The sequence below is a fragment of the Marmota flaviventris genome, chromosome 5 (genome assembly GCF_047511675.1).
Source record: "Marmota flaviventris isolate mMarFla1 chromosome 5, mMarFla1.hap1, whole genome shotgun sequence".
Classification (NCBI taxonomy): Eukaryota; Metazoa; Chordata; class Mammalia; order Rodentia; family Sciuridae; genus Marmota; species Marmota flaviventris.
The window spans coordinates 68,376,787-68,391,038 of record NC_092502.1 but is presented as its reverse complement, the minus strand read 5'-3'; the positions used below and the strand labels follow the sequence as shown (position 1 = coordinate 68,391,038).

The following is a 14,252-nucleotide window of genomic DNA, read 5'->3' as shown; positions in this document are numbered from 1 at the left end:
AATGAGTCTAGCACAATGCCTGGCGGAAATCAGTATTTGAGAGTAATTATTGGATCTATTGTTGAGCTCAAATTTATCTGCCACCAATACAATTCAGTTACTCATCAAATTAATGCATACCAAGGGACAGGCTATGGGCGAGACAAAAATTGCAATGTTGAGCATTAAGAGACAAAGTCCTTGCTCTCAGGGAGTCCAGTGGGAAAGAAAACGGTCAAATGATCACACAAATGAGTGGAGAGGTATAGGTGCAAGGAGGGAACACCCCAGGACATACCCCTCAAATGTGCTATATCCAAAACTGACTGGCCATCTTCCCCTGCCCCTTCACCTCTTTCTGGATCCTCCTCTCCATGGTGACACATCTACCCTCCTCTCAGAGTTAAAACTCTGGCACCAATGGGAATCTTCTCACAAACTGCTCTCCATGGGCCCCAGAGGCTGCAGCTCTCCCCACCTGGTTGTACCGGGCATGGGTGGTGTGGCAGGGTAACCAGTGTCCACAGCAGTGTCCATAGATTGCCCACTGCCTGCAGAGATGATCTTCTCCATGTGCAGAAATTCTTACCAGTGGAGACATTCTACTCAGTTCTCTGTTAGGATGGGAGAGATGGAGACCCAAGTACCACAATAAGGTACTTGGGAATTTACTCCCCGCTATGGGTAGTAGGAAGACAAATTTTGACAACTACCTTTGCCCAAGGCAGATCAACTAATTGAGGACAAGGACAAGATGTGAAAGAAATTATTTATGTAGATTTATTTAAATATCTGATTGTCTGTTAGGAATGCTCTTTCTGAAAGAAGGCTTGGAGTGTGACTGCCTACCTGTAACAACAGTCTAGTCACACTCAGACTAATGGTCAAGGAATAGGAATCAATCCCCAGTCTATGCAGATCTCAGTTATCCAGGGGCGTTCACACCATGTCTGTCTAAGGCTGATTCGGAATAACCCTTGAGATGCAGAAGGACCATGGCAGTACCACCACTGGGCAGAAGAGGGCGACAGATCCACACTCGGAGCCCATTGGTGCCCAGGAGGACTCCTCTCAGTTCTAGGATCTTATTGATTTTCAGCCTTGTGAAAGACACAGAGCAATGCTACCATTTTCCATTCCACCGGTAAGAAACTGAGTCTCTGACAGTAAAATATTTTCCGTCAAAATTAGAGAGCTGAAGACACTAGAGTTTGGAAGAGTCATACAGCTAAGGTGACTTTAAGTTTATTTTGCAGAACACTTCCTACAAAACGGAGAGAATGTTTCTTGTCTAGTTTGGAAGTGGTAGAGCAGGAATACGGGTATTCCAACCCTAAATCTGGGCCCCTGACTCTACAGAGAGTATGTGGATTTTCCAGTTCTGTACTGACGGAACAGGGATGGATTTCTGCCCATACACCCTACTCACTCTGATTTTTGTCCCCTTGTTCTTAGTTCCAGAGAAAGAAAATAATAGGTCAACATAGCCATTCTGAACATTGTCAGAGAGGCGCTGAATCAAAGCTTGAAACCAGACCCTTGCCCTTCCTGGTCAGTGGCATTATAGAAAAGAGGACACTAGGAAAGTTCCTTAATATTGTGCTGGATTTCCATATGCTTCATTGAATATGTAGAAATTTTGATGATGATAACAGCAGTATTAATCAATATTTGCTGCACTGTTACTCTGGGTGGGACATTATGCAAGAGCTTTCAATATATCATCTCATTTAACTTCCCCCAAGAAACCTGTTAGGCAGGAAACATTATTATTCTTATTTTATAGTTGGGAAATTTAAGACCAGAAAGATTAAGTGACTTGCCCAAGTTCACCTGACCAATAATGCAGCATCACTTGGATGCAGACACCTGACACACTCCTATGCCTGCTGTGCTGAGTCCCAAGGGTCCTGATGTCTTCAGTCAGGCAGCCAAATCCACAGCAGACTCAGAAGCTGTCCTGATGTTATGTACCCAGAGTGCAGTCTATAATGTTAATGATAGAATGACAATAACGAAGACATATGATGTTTTTACAGCTTCTCATGACCCTGCAATTCAAGGTTTCCCAGAAGAGCTGGCTTTACCCCAAGGAGCATGTCACCAAGGCTGCCCTTCCTCTCCCATTCTGGATATCAGAGCCTCCCCCATTGATTCAGAAAACTGATAAGACTTACTAGAGACATTTAAAGCCAGGGTCAATTAGAGCTTGTTTTCCTCTTGTGTGGGCCGATCACATGAATAAATTGTATATCATGCCCAACACAATGGACTACAATCTTAGTCCATTTACTTGCAGGAAATGCTGCTTGTATTTAATGCACTAGATTTTTTTTTTTCCTTGTGGATTACTCTGGTACTTATTTTCCACTGAGAATAAAGCATGCAGGAAGTCCATTTGAAAAAAAAAAAAAGTCACCAGAACAAAGCCCTGACCTTAGCCTTCCTGCTTCTCTTCTGCAGGTCTGGGTGGAGGGTGGGAAGGAAGGGACAATGCCAGCTGGCCCATAAATGCTGGCATCCATGCCAGTTACCTGTGCACCCGGGGGTAGAGAGCGGGTAGCACTGAAGTGGTCCTTGCACTCCAGGCTGCAACCTTTGGAGCATGGCCTGCTTACTACCCGATACGTAAACCAGCACCTCCAAGGCAGCGTTTTGCATTCCATTTTAAAGCCAGTCTCATGGAACCTGACTTCCTGCCTGGGCTCTGGCATCTCCTCAATTCACTCACTCTTCCCTTCTCTCGATTTGCAGCGTGTTTGACTCTTGAGATTGCAGCTCCCCGAAGCCGGATCCAGATCTGACTTTTAGCTTCTCTATGACATCTAACGCTTTAGTGGTCCTCAGGGAATCTCCAGACACCACTGCAGGACCCAGAACCCTGAAGTCACACCTACACTCCAGCACCAGAAGTACGGAGGCAGAAGGAAGAGCTCTTAGGCTTAGTCCAGAAGATTCTTTTCCCTGAAATGATACCTCCATCTATCAACATCCTCGGAGAGTCAGGCTACCGGGAAACCTGGAAGAGGCAGTCAGCCTTTGGCTGGACGGCGCTCCCTCTCCGGCTTCTATAGAATCTGGAGAATGACTTTACCCCTCCTGATTACCACAGCCACATCTGCATGATGTGCGGAGCGAGAGCTGAATAATTTATGATGTGTAAGGCTACAGTTATACACTAGGATTTCACAAATCAAGCCCAGCGGAAGCATAACCTGGAGAGTCCATTCACTTGAAACCGAGCCCAGGTCTTTGTGCAGGATTTACCGTCCCTGCCCATCTGGCTCTTCCCATCCTGGAGCAAGCCAGCCCCAGGCCAGCCTCAGGGGCCAGATCTTTCACTAGTTACAGAAACTCAGGAAACATCCAGTAATTGAACATTGGCAGCCAGTTGTGTTAGGTCAGCAGAGAATCCCTTTAAAAACTTGCAATAGTTCATCTTTAGATATGCAGTAGCCCCCAACTCCCCTTTTTCCAAACCTGGGCTCTTTGCACAGGTATGGTACCCCTACCTCTGAATGTGTCCTGCCAGTAGAGCCTTGGAGAAGAGGGTACCAGTGCTCAGTTCTCCCCTTTCCCATCCTTGACAGCAGAAGACAGAAGCAAGGAGGGTACAATATGGATGGCTACTTACTGTGTTGGTCGCTCCTGTCTCTTGTCCCATCCACTGTGCCATCAGGAAGGATCCTCAAGAAGTGGCCTCCGTTGCTACAGTAGAGCAGTTTGGGTTTCTTGTAGTTCCCTGGAGGCAGATTGAACTTCTCCGTCAGGGCTGTGAAGGTTGTGATTTCCCCTTCAGCCATGGCTCAGTGGTGGCTGCTGGTGACACCTTCAGGACTGTAAGAAATTAAACAAATCTGTAGAATATTCTTCCAGTAAAGGCACGGCAGAAACTCAAGAAGAGAAGGACTGCTTCAGAGCTCAGAGCGCCTGGTTAGCTTGTGACCACAGACTGGCCAGGTGATGGCCACAGAAGACGGGCCTGTGAGGTGGCCGCTGGCTAAGGCAGGGTGGTCCCTGGCCTGGGAGGGTGTTTCACAGCCCTTCTGTCTTTGCAACTGGACGTAGCTTGGGACCAAGCTGTGCATTTTTTAGAACTTTAAATTTAATCATTTAGCCAAGGGGAAAAAATCATGTTTTGGTCCCTCCTTCTGGTCCACACACATCCTCAAATTAAACACTGAAGTTGCACTAAAATAACACCTGGGTCTGGCTGAAACCCACAAGAGCCGAGAGGCCAGGCCTGAGGTTCTGCCCTCCACCCTCACACTGTTTAGACTAGGTGCCTCGTGGCTTATGGCAGCAGAGAGCACAGATGGCAGGGACATTCGAGGCCTGTGAGCGAAAGACGGCAGAGACAGCAAAGGGTTAAAATGGGAAGGAATCATTCTGGGCTGGTGAGGAGGACAGAACCAGGACCAGGGGAGGAGGCAGGGAGGGGGTCAAGTACGGTTTTTAAAGGGAAAGCACTGTACCAAAGGAAATTTTATGAGCTAGATCACTACAAAGGCTGTGCCTGGTTACTGCTTGTTCCATAGTTTTCACACATCCTCATAGCCCACAGAGCAGTCAGGTCTGACCTGTCCCAAGCCATCTTCATCCTGATTATTTTGTACTATGAGAGACATAACACAAAAACTAATGGGCTGGAGATATAGTTCAGTTGGTAGAGTGCCTGTCTGAAATGCCCAAGGCCCTGGGTTCAATCCCCAGCAACACACACACACACACACACACAACCAAAACTTCCATATTGCACATTAAAATCTCCTAATGTTGTACATATTACTGCATACAAATTTACATTGTTATTATAAATATGCATGGATTATTACCCCCAAAGTATTAAAAAAACAAAGCCAATGAATGTTACATTGAAAGCATGAATTTCCCCCATGGAAGGGCTGGTGACTACACAGGCTGGAAAAGAAAGAGGTCAAAGACAGCAGGAGCTGCTGTGGGGGGTTTGCTTCTAAGTGGAGAGGGGCCAGCTATAAGGGTGAACTATCAAGTGGTCTTATAATCATAGCAACCATCACCACCGACAATATATTCTGAGCCACAGGTTAATGCCTGTTAACATCACCATGATCCTCTGACATGGATGCTAATATCCTATCTTTTATAAAATGAAATCAAAGCTTAGAGAAGTTACCTGGCTTTCCCAAGGTCAACAGCTAGAAGTGATAGAGCTAAGACTCAAAATGAGTCTGAACACACAACCCTGACTTGTCCTTAATCACTGAGAACAGGTTAAATGGCTTCACGGAGGCTGCAGTGTTGGCAGAAGCGGGGTTTACCCATGCCTGGCAGGTACATTTGCCTCCTTAAATTTGTCATTAGGTTCTTTTCATTTTTGACCCAAAGGTTGACTCTCTCTACCAACAGCCTCTGCTTTTGCCCCCTGCTGACCTTGAATCAGGACTCAGGCAGTTCTTCATTCCCAGGAGGAGGCCAGATCACTGAGCACTATAAGCCCAGGGAAGACCTGCTGGCCTCCCTCTGTCCCAGCCCACCACAGCCTTCAGCGGCTTCTGCAGCAGCCTCCTGGAGTTGCTCTTACAGAAAGCAATTCCATCATAGATCAAGGCACCAATCTGAATAATTTGTCCTTGTGACATTTAAATTGGGACTGATGTTGGAAACCTTCATTTGTTTTCTCTGCTAGTTTGGGTATATTTCTCCTAATGTGCAGCCACATGGGTCATTCATTGAACCCTGTTTCAACTGCTGTTTGAGGTCTCTCCAAAGACCCCCAAAGCAAATTTTGCACATACGATAAGAACTATATTTAAAGTCAGACCATCCCAAATGACCCCTCACATATGGTGAAACTCTGTCCAATCCTCTTCACACAACATAGTGACAGGGAGAAAATTAATTCTATTTGTGTCTGCTTCACAGGGCAGCAGCAGAGTTGACCTTGCATAGCACATTCTAATCTTCTCCTAAATTTCCACTCTCTCTTCCAAATCACTCCCTGTCATCTGAAGCCTCTTAGTCTCTCTGTGCCCATTTCAGTCTCAGTCTCTCTCTGCTCAATTTTAGATCCCCTTCTCTTCCCTCTCCCCATCCCCAAGGATGGAACCCAGGGCCTCACACATGCTAAGCATGCTCTGCCACTGAGCCATGCTCCAGTCCTGGGGATCCCCTTCTGTCCCCTTCACCTATCACATTTCCATTACACAATGCCACCCCTTGTTAAAATACAACTTAGATAAATAGATTGATAGATAGATAGATATTTTTTTTCCCAAGCATTTCCTAAGTCATTTACTTAATTTGGTATACAGGAGATAACAATCATATTCTAGTGGTTGCCATTTAACTGTGAAAATAGGAGGGTGGTTTTTGTTTCTTGTAGTCTCTGGGTCTCCTCCAGTGGGGATTTCTGTCTGCTTTTTTCCCTGATGGTGGGACAACGGCATGTTAAGGATCCAGCCCCAGTGAACAGTCTCCATGAAGTAGTTTTCTAAGTGTTGTGCACGGATTTGACTCCATTTGCATTCTTGCTTCCACTCCATGGGGGGTTGGGGGGAAAGAGGATGCAGCAGCAGGCTGGCTGTTGTTAGAGGACCAGCTCTGGCCAAAGATGACACTAAGGCTTACATTCACCTGTGTGGATAGGCCGGGCTTATCGGTGCAGAGATCTCACCAGCTAAATGACTTTGGCCCAAGCCCAGCAGGTCCTCAAGGTTCCCTTCCTCCTGACCATCATGTAACATGCAGTTAAACAAGGCCACCCTCTGCTTTCTGCCTGTTCCCCACTATAAGATGCACAGTCATGGGGTGACTATATTCTTCAGATGGCTACTATAATCCTGGAAAATGGAACATAGTCCTGGAGCCTACACCGAGCTGATAGGCCAGGGCAAGAGGATTTAGCCATCAGCCAAAAACCCCAGGGGGCACGAAAAGCTCTTATTTTTAACTTTATTTACAATTCACCTATCTTTTGAGCTGTGGTTGGTCTGAAGTTCTCTGCCAATCCACTATTTGTTTAGGATAGGAATAAAGGAAGTATATGACATGATAAAACCAGAAGGCAGCAACCTTAGCAGGCCCTTGGGGATTTACACAAATTGCTCTAATAAATGAATCCATTAACTAAGTGAAATCAGGCATTAAGCATAATGGGAATTTATGAGCTCTGCTTCTCATTACTATTTTCTTTTTATTGGCTGTCAGGGGAGGGGATTATCTGTGTTTGTGCTGGAAGATAAAGAAGATCAAGCCCAATGAACTCTATGTCATCATTATGCACTAAGTCCAGCCCTTGGAGATTTGGGACAGTGGTGAGATTTTAGGAAAGCCAGGTGATTTTCTTGATTTATCAGTGACACCAAAATGAGAGGAGCATGGAGTCTACTAGAACATCTGTGTGAGACTGACACACTTGGTCAGCTGTGGCCTCTGGAAGAGACCCTGAATTTGGACACTCAAACAGGACATGAGGTGGACACTCCTACCCAGGAATACAGCAGTCACATTACAGTGTGGGATGGTAAGCAACCATTGCACCACCCTACCTGCACCCAAAGTGGCTGGGAAGAGGAGTGGATCCCTCCTTCTAAGGTGTTTCCTCTAATAACCCTCACCTTCCCTAATACACGGAGGGGTCAGGTTAAATAGGAACAATATTCACAAAAGCCCTTGGGACAGTTTAAAATTGTAATTTGACCTATAGGAGACAAGATTAACTGGTTATATTGAACTAGTTGAAGCCTGGTGTGGTCTAGGTCATTTATGATTAAATACTTCATTTAAGATAATTTTTCAATGGGCTTGAAAATAGAGGATTTTTCTGTTTTTCTTTTTGCAGTGCTAGTCTCCTGCTCTCCCAATGAGCTACATCCCCCATCCTGAAAGTTATTTTTCATTCCCTCCCAAATTTAAGCTAAGTCCCTCTTCCCATTATTTAGGCCACAAACTGCAGAGAGGAGCAGGAGGCAAAGGTAAACCATGGTTGTATAAGAGGGGATTCAGTTCCTCTTTCAGACTGGTTCTCAGCTTATCAGCAGCTATTGCAATGACATTTATTAAACTTGCTATTTCTAGGAGACATCTGTACTCAGCTTGGCTCTGGTGATGAAGCTGGAAGGAAAGTCTTATGGTTTTAGAAATCAAGGAAAGGCAAACATTGACATTTATTTATTTATCCCCTTCACTACCTATGCAATACAGAATACCCTTAAAGCAGGGCATTTTGAAAAGTATATAAAGCCTCCAAAAGTAGATGTGTGTGTGACAATTAAGATAATCATGTCCTTAAACCCAGCATATAAAAAAACAGGATTAGCTTTGGTTCCAAATTGGTTCTAAGTTCTTATTCCTTCCTTTTCTTCCTTTTTAGGCATCACCCAAAGCCTTAACTATTCCTTAGAGATACTAATTAACTTCAGATTTTGTTAAGTCAAATATGCATATTAAATATTAAGGGTAAAAGAAGCCAGGCATGGTGGCACATGCTTATAATCCCAGTGGCTTGGGAGGCTGAAGCAGGAGGATTGTGAGTTCAAAGCCAGCCTCAGCAACTTAGCGAGGCCCTGTGCAACTCAGTGAGACCATGTCTCTAAATAAAATACAAAAAAGGGCTGGTGAAGTGGCTCAGTGGTTAAGTGCCCCTGAGTTCAATCCCCAGTACCAAAACAAAAACAAAATGTTAATGGTAAAGAGAAAACAAATGGAATGCGTTAATTCCAACCAGTACTTGTAGGAAATAAATAAAACTTCATGGAAGTGTCAAGAAAAAAGAGGAAGAGAAGAGAAAATTTTTAAAATGCTCAAAATTAGGTGGAAGAATTAACCCAAATAGATTTGTAATAACAATAAATGTAAATGGACTAAATTATCTAGTTATTGGATTTAAAAAATAATCCATACACATTTTGATTACAAGAGATACATTTAAAAGATAAGAATGTAGAAAGTAAAATGATAAAAAACTAAGCTGGGCATGATGGTTTACACTTGTACTCCCAGTTACTCAGGAGGCTGATGCAAGAGGATCACTTGAGCCCTGGAGTTTGGGATCAACCTGGGCAACATAGCAAAGCCTTGTTTTAAAATAAATAAATGAATGACTAAATAAATAAATAAGATGACCTTCAAAGGTTAACAAAATATTAAAATTGGCTATATTAATATCAGATAAAAATAATTCTAAGGCAAAAAGAATGATTAAGAGTAAAAGGAATTATTCCATAATGATAAGTGGAAACACTAAACAGAAAGATAAAAAAAATCCCAAGTTTGTGTATACCTAATGACACAGTCTCAAAATATATAAGACAAAAAATTGACAAGTATATAAAGAGAAATTAGCAAATCCACAATGGTGATGGAAGATTTTAATACATTTCTGTCATAAATGGTAGAGCAGACAGTCACAGAATATCAATGAGAATGTAGAAGACATCCTGAAATATACAACTAGGATGTTTAGTTGAACAAACATCTAAGGGAATCTTCACCCAACAGTGAAGTGGACAGAGGTCTTCTCAAGGACATTGGAACATTTACCAAAATTGCCTAAGGCAAGATGCAACCCAAACAGAAGAGTGAGTTTCCTTCAAACAATTCTCTGAATAGAAAATACTTCCAACCATCCATTTGGTGATAAGGTCCTTTCACTTTTACCTTTTCTTTAAAAAATTATTTATTTATTTATTTTAATTAGGTATACATGACAGCAAAATGCATTTTGATTCTTTGAACACAATTGCAGCCCAACTTTTCATTCCTCTGGTTGTATGATATAGCATCACACCATACATGCAGTCATACATGCACCTAGGGTCATGATGTCCATCTCATTCCACCATCTTTCCTGCCCCCATGCCCCCTCCCACCCTCACTTTTACCTTTTTAATGTCTCCTAAAAACACCCTCCCTTCTCCCTCCTCACTGGGCTGCCTTAGAGCAGAGCCACACCTCCCGTCTCTGGGCTGCTGCGGCAAGCTGCAGTGGTCCCTCTTCTCCAGCTCTGCTCCTTCCAACCACTTCCAACCCTGCTGCTGGTGACCTCCTAACTAGGGATCTGGTAATCGCTCCCCAGTTGAAGATCTTTGACTGGATCAGTGGATCTCTACTGCCTTCAGAATAAAGCCCAGACTCCTACCTATGAGGCTTTCTCTTCTGCTCTCTGCCTACCCTGGTGACCTGTCCTCTTACTGGTCTCTTCTCACAGTCCCCCACACCCTCACACTTGCCCAGGCCTTGACCCACACGTACTCCTGCTGCCAGCAGTCATCTCTCTCCTTACTCCGACCCTTCCAGGGGCCTGGCTAAGTCATCCTCGCCCTCCAAAAATTCAGCTAGATAGTTCCTCCTCCAGAAGGCCCTCTTTGGACACATCCCCCAACCTGACCTCTGCCCATTCCCTACACACACACACACACACACAGAGTTCAGATGAGCTGATTGATTCTCTTGGGCTCCCAGCACTCCTTTTGCTTCATGGCAGCACTGGGTGTGATTGCCATGGGTATTTCCCACCGCAGCCCCTCCATGGCTTCCTGCTGCTCTGTAGTAAAGACCAAAGCCTTGAGCTGGCCTGTGGGGCTCCAGGAGGACCAGCCCAGCTTCTTCCCCTGGTTTATCTCCATTACACTCCTTCTCCAAACTGTCTTCTATTTCCTGGAAAGCGCTGGCTCCCTCTCGCCCGAGGACACTTGCCCCCACTCTGCCCTCTGTGCTGTGCTCTCCTCCTCTCTGCTCCACCCACCTGGTTTACTCCTCATTTTTCTTCAGATCTCAGTTCACTTGCCAATTCCCCAAGAAAGCCTTTCCTGGCTTCCCTTAACTGGGTCAGGTTCCTCCAGTTCTCACAGGACCATTTAATATTTCTTTGGAGGGTTTACATCAGTTTTTAAATATGGACTCATTCCTGTGATTAATCAATGTCTCCTTCATGACAGGACTGTCGGTTCCATAATAGTAGAAACCACTCTGCGTGGCTCACCATGGTTCCCAGTGCCTGGAAGAATGCCTGGCATCTGATGGTCACTCGACAAATATTTTTTGAGTGAGTGGATGAATGTAATTTAACTCTGCTTCTTGACTGTCTCCTTCATTAGTGTCTGAGACGCTGGGAAAGACATTTTTTCCTTTTCTTTCTGCATCCAGCATTTGGCAAATGCCTGGATGTATCAGTATCCGGTGCAGCTTGTTGACTGCATATCAAGGCAGCCCCTTCTCAGGAGGCTCTAGCATAGTATCCTACAGACATCGACAGAGAAGCTAAACCAAGAGCCAGCATTTGATTTAATTGGGTTCAGTTTACAGTGGAGTACCCTGCCTTGGTTTCTACCAGGCCTAAATTCTATTCCTCTTTGTAACAAATATTTCCTTACTTCTTTGAAGGAAATGCTAGAGAAATCAAGGATTTCAAAAGTTAAAGGATCAGATCTTTTGGTCCCAAATCTGACCTTGTTTAACCAAAACCAAACAAACAAACAAAAAAAAAATTGTAGGGCCTGAAAAAAAATATTCCAGCTTTTGTTATTTCTGCCAGGGAACATTGTCAGGCTGGCAGGGACCCTTCTCAAACCCTCTGGTGAAGGAATATTTGTTTTCTTTGTTTTTTTTTTTTGGTACCAGAGATTGAACTCAGGGGTGCTTAACCACTGAGCCACATCCCTAGTCCGTTTTCGTATTTTATTTAGAGAAAGGGTTTTGCTGAGTTGCTTAGAGACTTGCTAGGTTGCTGAGGCTGCCTTTGAACTCTTGATCCTCCTGTCTCAGCTGGGATTACAGGGTTGCACCACCACGCCCGGCTGGGAATGTTTGAACTAAGAGAGACACTGTGTTCTTTGCTGTCTGTATTTGCCCTATTCTACCCTCAAGTGATATGTAAGGGGTCTGAGGCTAGGAGTGTGGCCTTGGTTGACTGGCCTGGACAGCATGCTATCCTCAAATCAATTCTGTTCCTTGAACTATAATTCATTTTCCAAAATTAACTGTAAACTGTGAACTTCACTATGGAATGGACTTAACAGTGGTGTGCAGGAGATGGCTTCTGCAAGTTTTTGCAAACCAATTATTACACATTCAGGAATTTTGCTGCTGGCTGTTAAACCATTAGTAGCTTCAAATCAGCTCCGATGAGGATATTTATTTTACAGAAATTGGCAAGTGCTAGAAATCGGGGCCTCCCCCCCCCTTTCTTTTTCTCTCCTTTGATAGCTGAATTACCAGCATACTACTAACCTTGAATTTAAATCCTGGCGGGGAACTCATTAGTAAATGACTTATTCTTACAGGGTCTCAGTTTCCTCATCTGTAAAATGAAGCTTCATAGTAGTAGGTACTGCACAGAGTCCTTCTAAGTATTAAATGGTGATGCTTACAAAATGCTGAACCCAGCACTTGAAAATCTATAAGGCTCAATAGGCGTTAGCTTGACTGTCACCATTCACATATCACCATTCATGTATCCTCTTGTTAGTTTTGATCATCAACTGTGCTATTGATTTAGAACTGAACAAACTTGATCTGTAACATTTACTAATACTTTAGTAATATTTGAAAAATGTCCTTTTCTAAGTGATAAGCTAGGAGTTCTATCATCACTGTGTGCAATGACGCTCTCTCCTCAGTACTCAGTATATTTTTTTACAAGTGCATGTCTTACTGTCCAGGATGACGGAGAACCTAGGGATTTAATGGTCCTTCTCTCTGGTTCTTTAGGATCCTTCTAATCCTAAAAATCTCCAAGTCACTGAGCACAAACCGTTCCCCAGCCTTCCAGAATCAAATATTCAAGAGAGATCAAGATATCATACTTTAGATGTCAATAACTTCTACTCGGAGCTATCTAGGGGAGAAGGTTTCAGGTCGTCCTGGAAATTTAAACAAAAAAAGAAAAAGCAAAGAAAGAAAGAGGAAAAGAAAGGCTGAAAAATCTCTCTTCTCCAGTTCTGAAGTCTCAAAGGCTCTGAACACTCGAAGTTCTTTCATAACTCAGACACAAACTGTCCTGAGACTATGTCATCTTTAGTTATCTCACTTTGTCTTAATGTTTATATATCTGGTACAAAATTACAATTGTGTTTGATTCCAAGTTACTGTCCCAGATGCCACTGGAGTTATTTTGTAATATATGAGTAATACTAACTTCTAAAATTCTCAGAATTCTAGGTTCTGAAACACATCTAGTCCAAGGTTTTTCAGATAAGGGATTGTAGTAGAAATGGGTTTCTGTCTTTAAGGAGGTCACAGTCTAGCCTATCTGACTCATCAAGCCATGCTTCAGAAGAGACAGATACAGATTCTTGGACCAAGTGTAAGTGGCAGAAAATGGGGGCTGTTAGTCTAATCTAGGTGCAACGCCGAACAGCCCACTCCCAGTGTTGGCTCCCACACTCCTTAATGAAGACTAGAGAAATGTAAGGTGAGGATCCACATGTGCACATATGCCCAAGGATTGCCTCCATCTGGGGTTTCTTCCCTGGATTTAGGATCTTTTATTCTCTGCAGTTAGTGGATCCACCCCAAAACACATCCTTGTTAGGGAGCACCCTGCAATTGGAGGTCAGGAATTCTTTTAAGTGCTTGCAGAAAACAGCTTCCAATCTGAGAGGAAAACCAGATTGCTTCCTGGTGCAGCGGTTCCATGCTCTGCTGGCCCCAGTTCTGTCTGAGCTTTAATGGTGCACACTGGGCCAGAATATCCCGCCGGCTCGGGGCCATCCCGAGGACCTGCACACTTCTTAAATGGAAATCCTTCCTGCAAACTGAAGCATTAAAGCCCAGGGATTTGAGCCAAAAGCAAAGTGATTCTGCAGGGGTTCTTGCAACTTCACGCCCCTCCCTTTAACCTTCTCTTATTGATGTGTCTCCAAAAACCTTTTTAATGTGTTGTATGAGTTCCAGTCTCCAGAAGCAGCCCAGCAAGGACATTCCTTCTCTAAGTAAGCCCTCTTTCTAGCTCATAGGAAGATAGTCTGTTCACTGGTTTGTTTTTTCTCCCCCTTCCCTTCTCACCTAGACAATGTAATCTCTCCAATCTCTCCAAACTCAGTGTTTTGAAGTATGTATTTGTTATCTATTTGGAACTGCTGAAGGCTTGCTCTTATCACAGATTACCCAATAGCCCACTTTAGACATACACATAAATAATCAAGCACATCCACAAATAATGCAATAGCAACCAGTACTTGAACATGTACTATGTACCAGATACGGTCCTAAGCACATTATATACTTTTTTTCCCCCCATACTGGGGTTTGAACCCAGGAGTGATTCTCCACTGAGCTACATACCCAGATTT

At 43.8% G+C, this 14,252-nt stretch overlaps 1 protein-coding gene across 4 annotated transcripts in view; it reads right to left on the bottom strand.

Annotated features, from left to right (window-relative positions):
• The window catches only part of Fgf1 (fibroblast growth factor 1), a 94,258-nt gene that overhangs the window by 15,724 nt on the left and 64,282 nt on the right, over positions 1–14,252 (bottom strand). For all 4 annotated transcript variants that reach the window (XM_071612278.1, XM_071612277.1, XM_071612276.1 and 1 more), the window contains one exon: positions 3,614–3,816. In XM_071612278.1, the coding sequence (XP_071468379.1) occupies positions 3,614–3,782 (169 nt within the window). In that variant the 5' untranslated portion in view covers positions 3,783–3,816. The remainder of the gene's footprint in view (positions 1–3,613; positions 3,817–14,252) is intronic.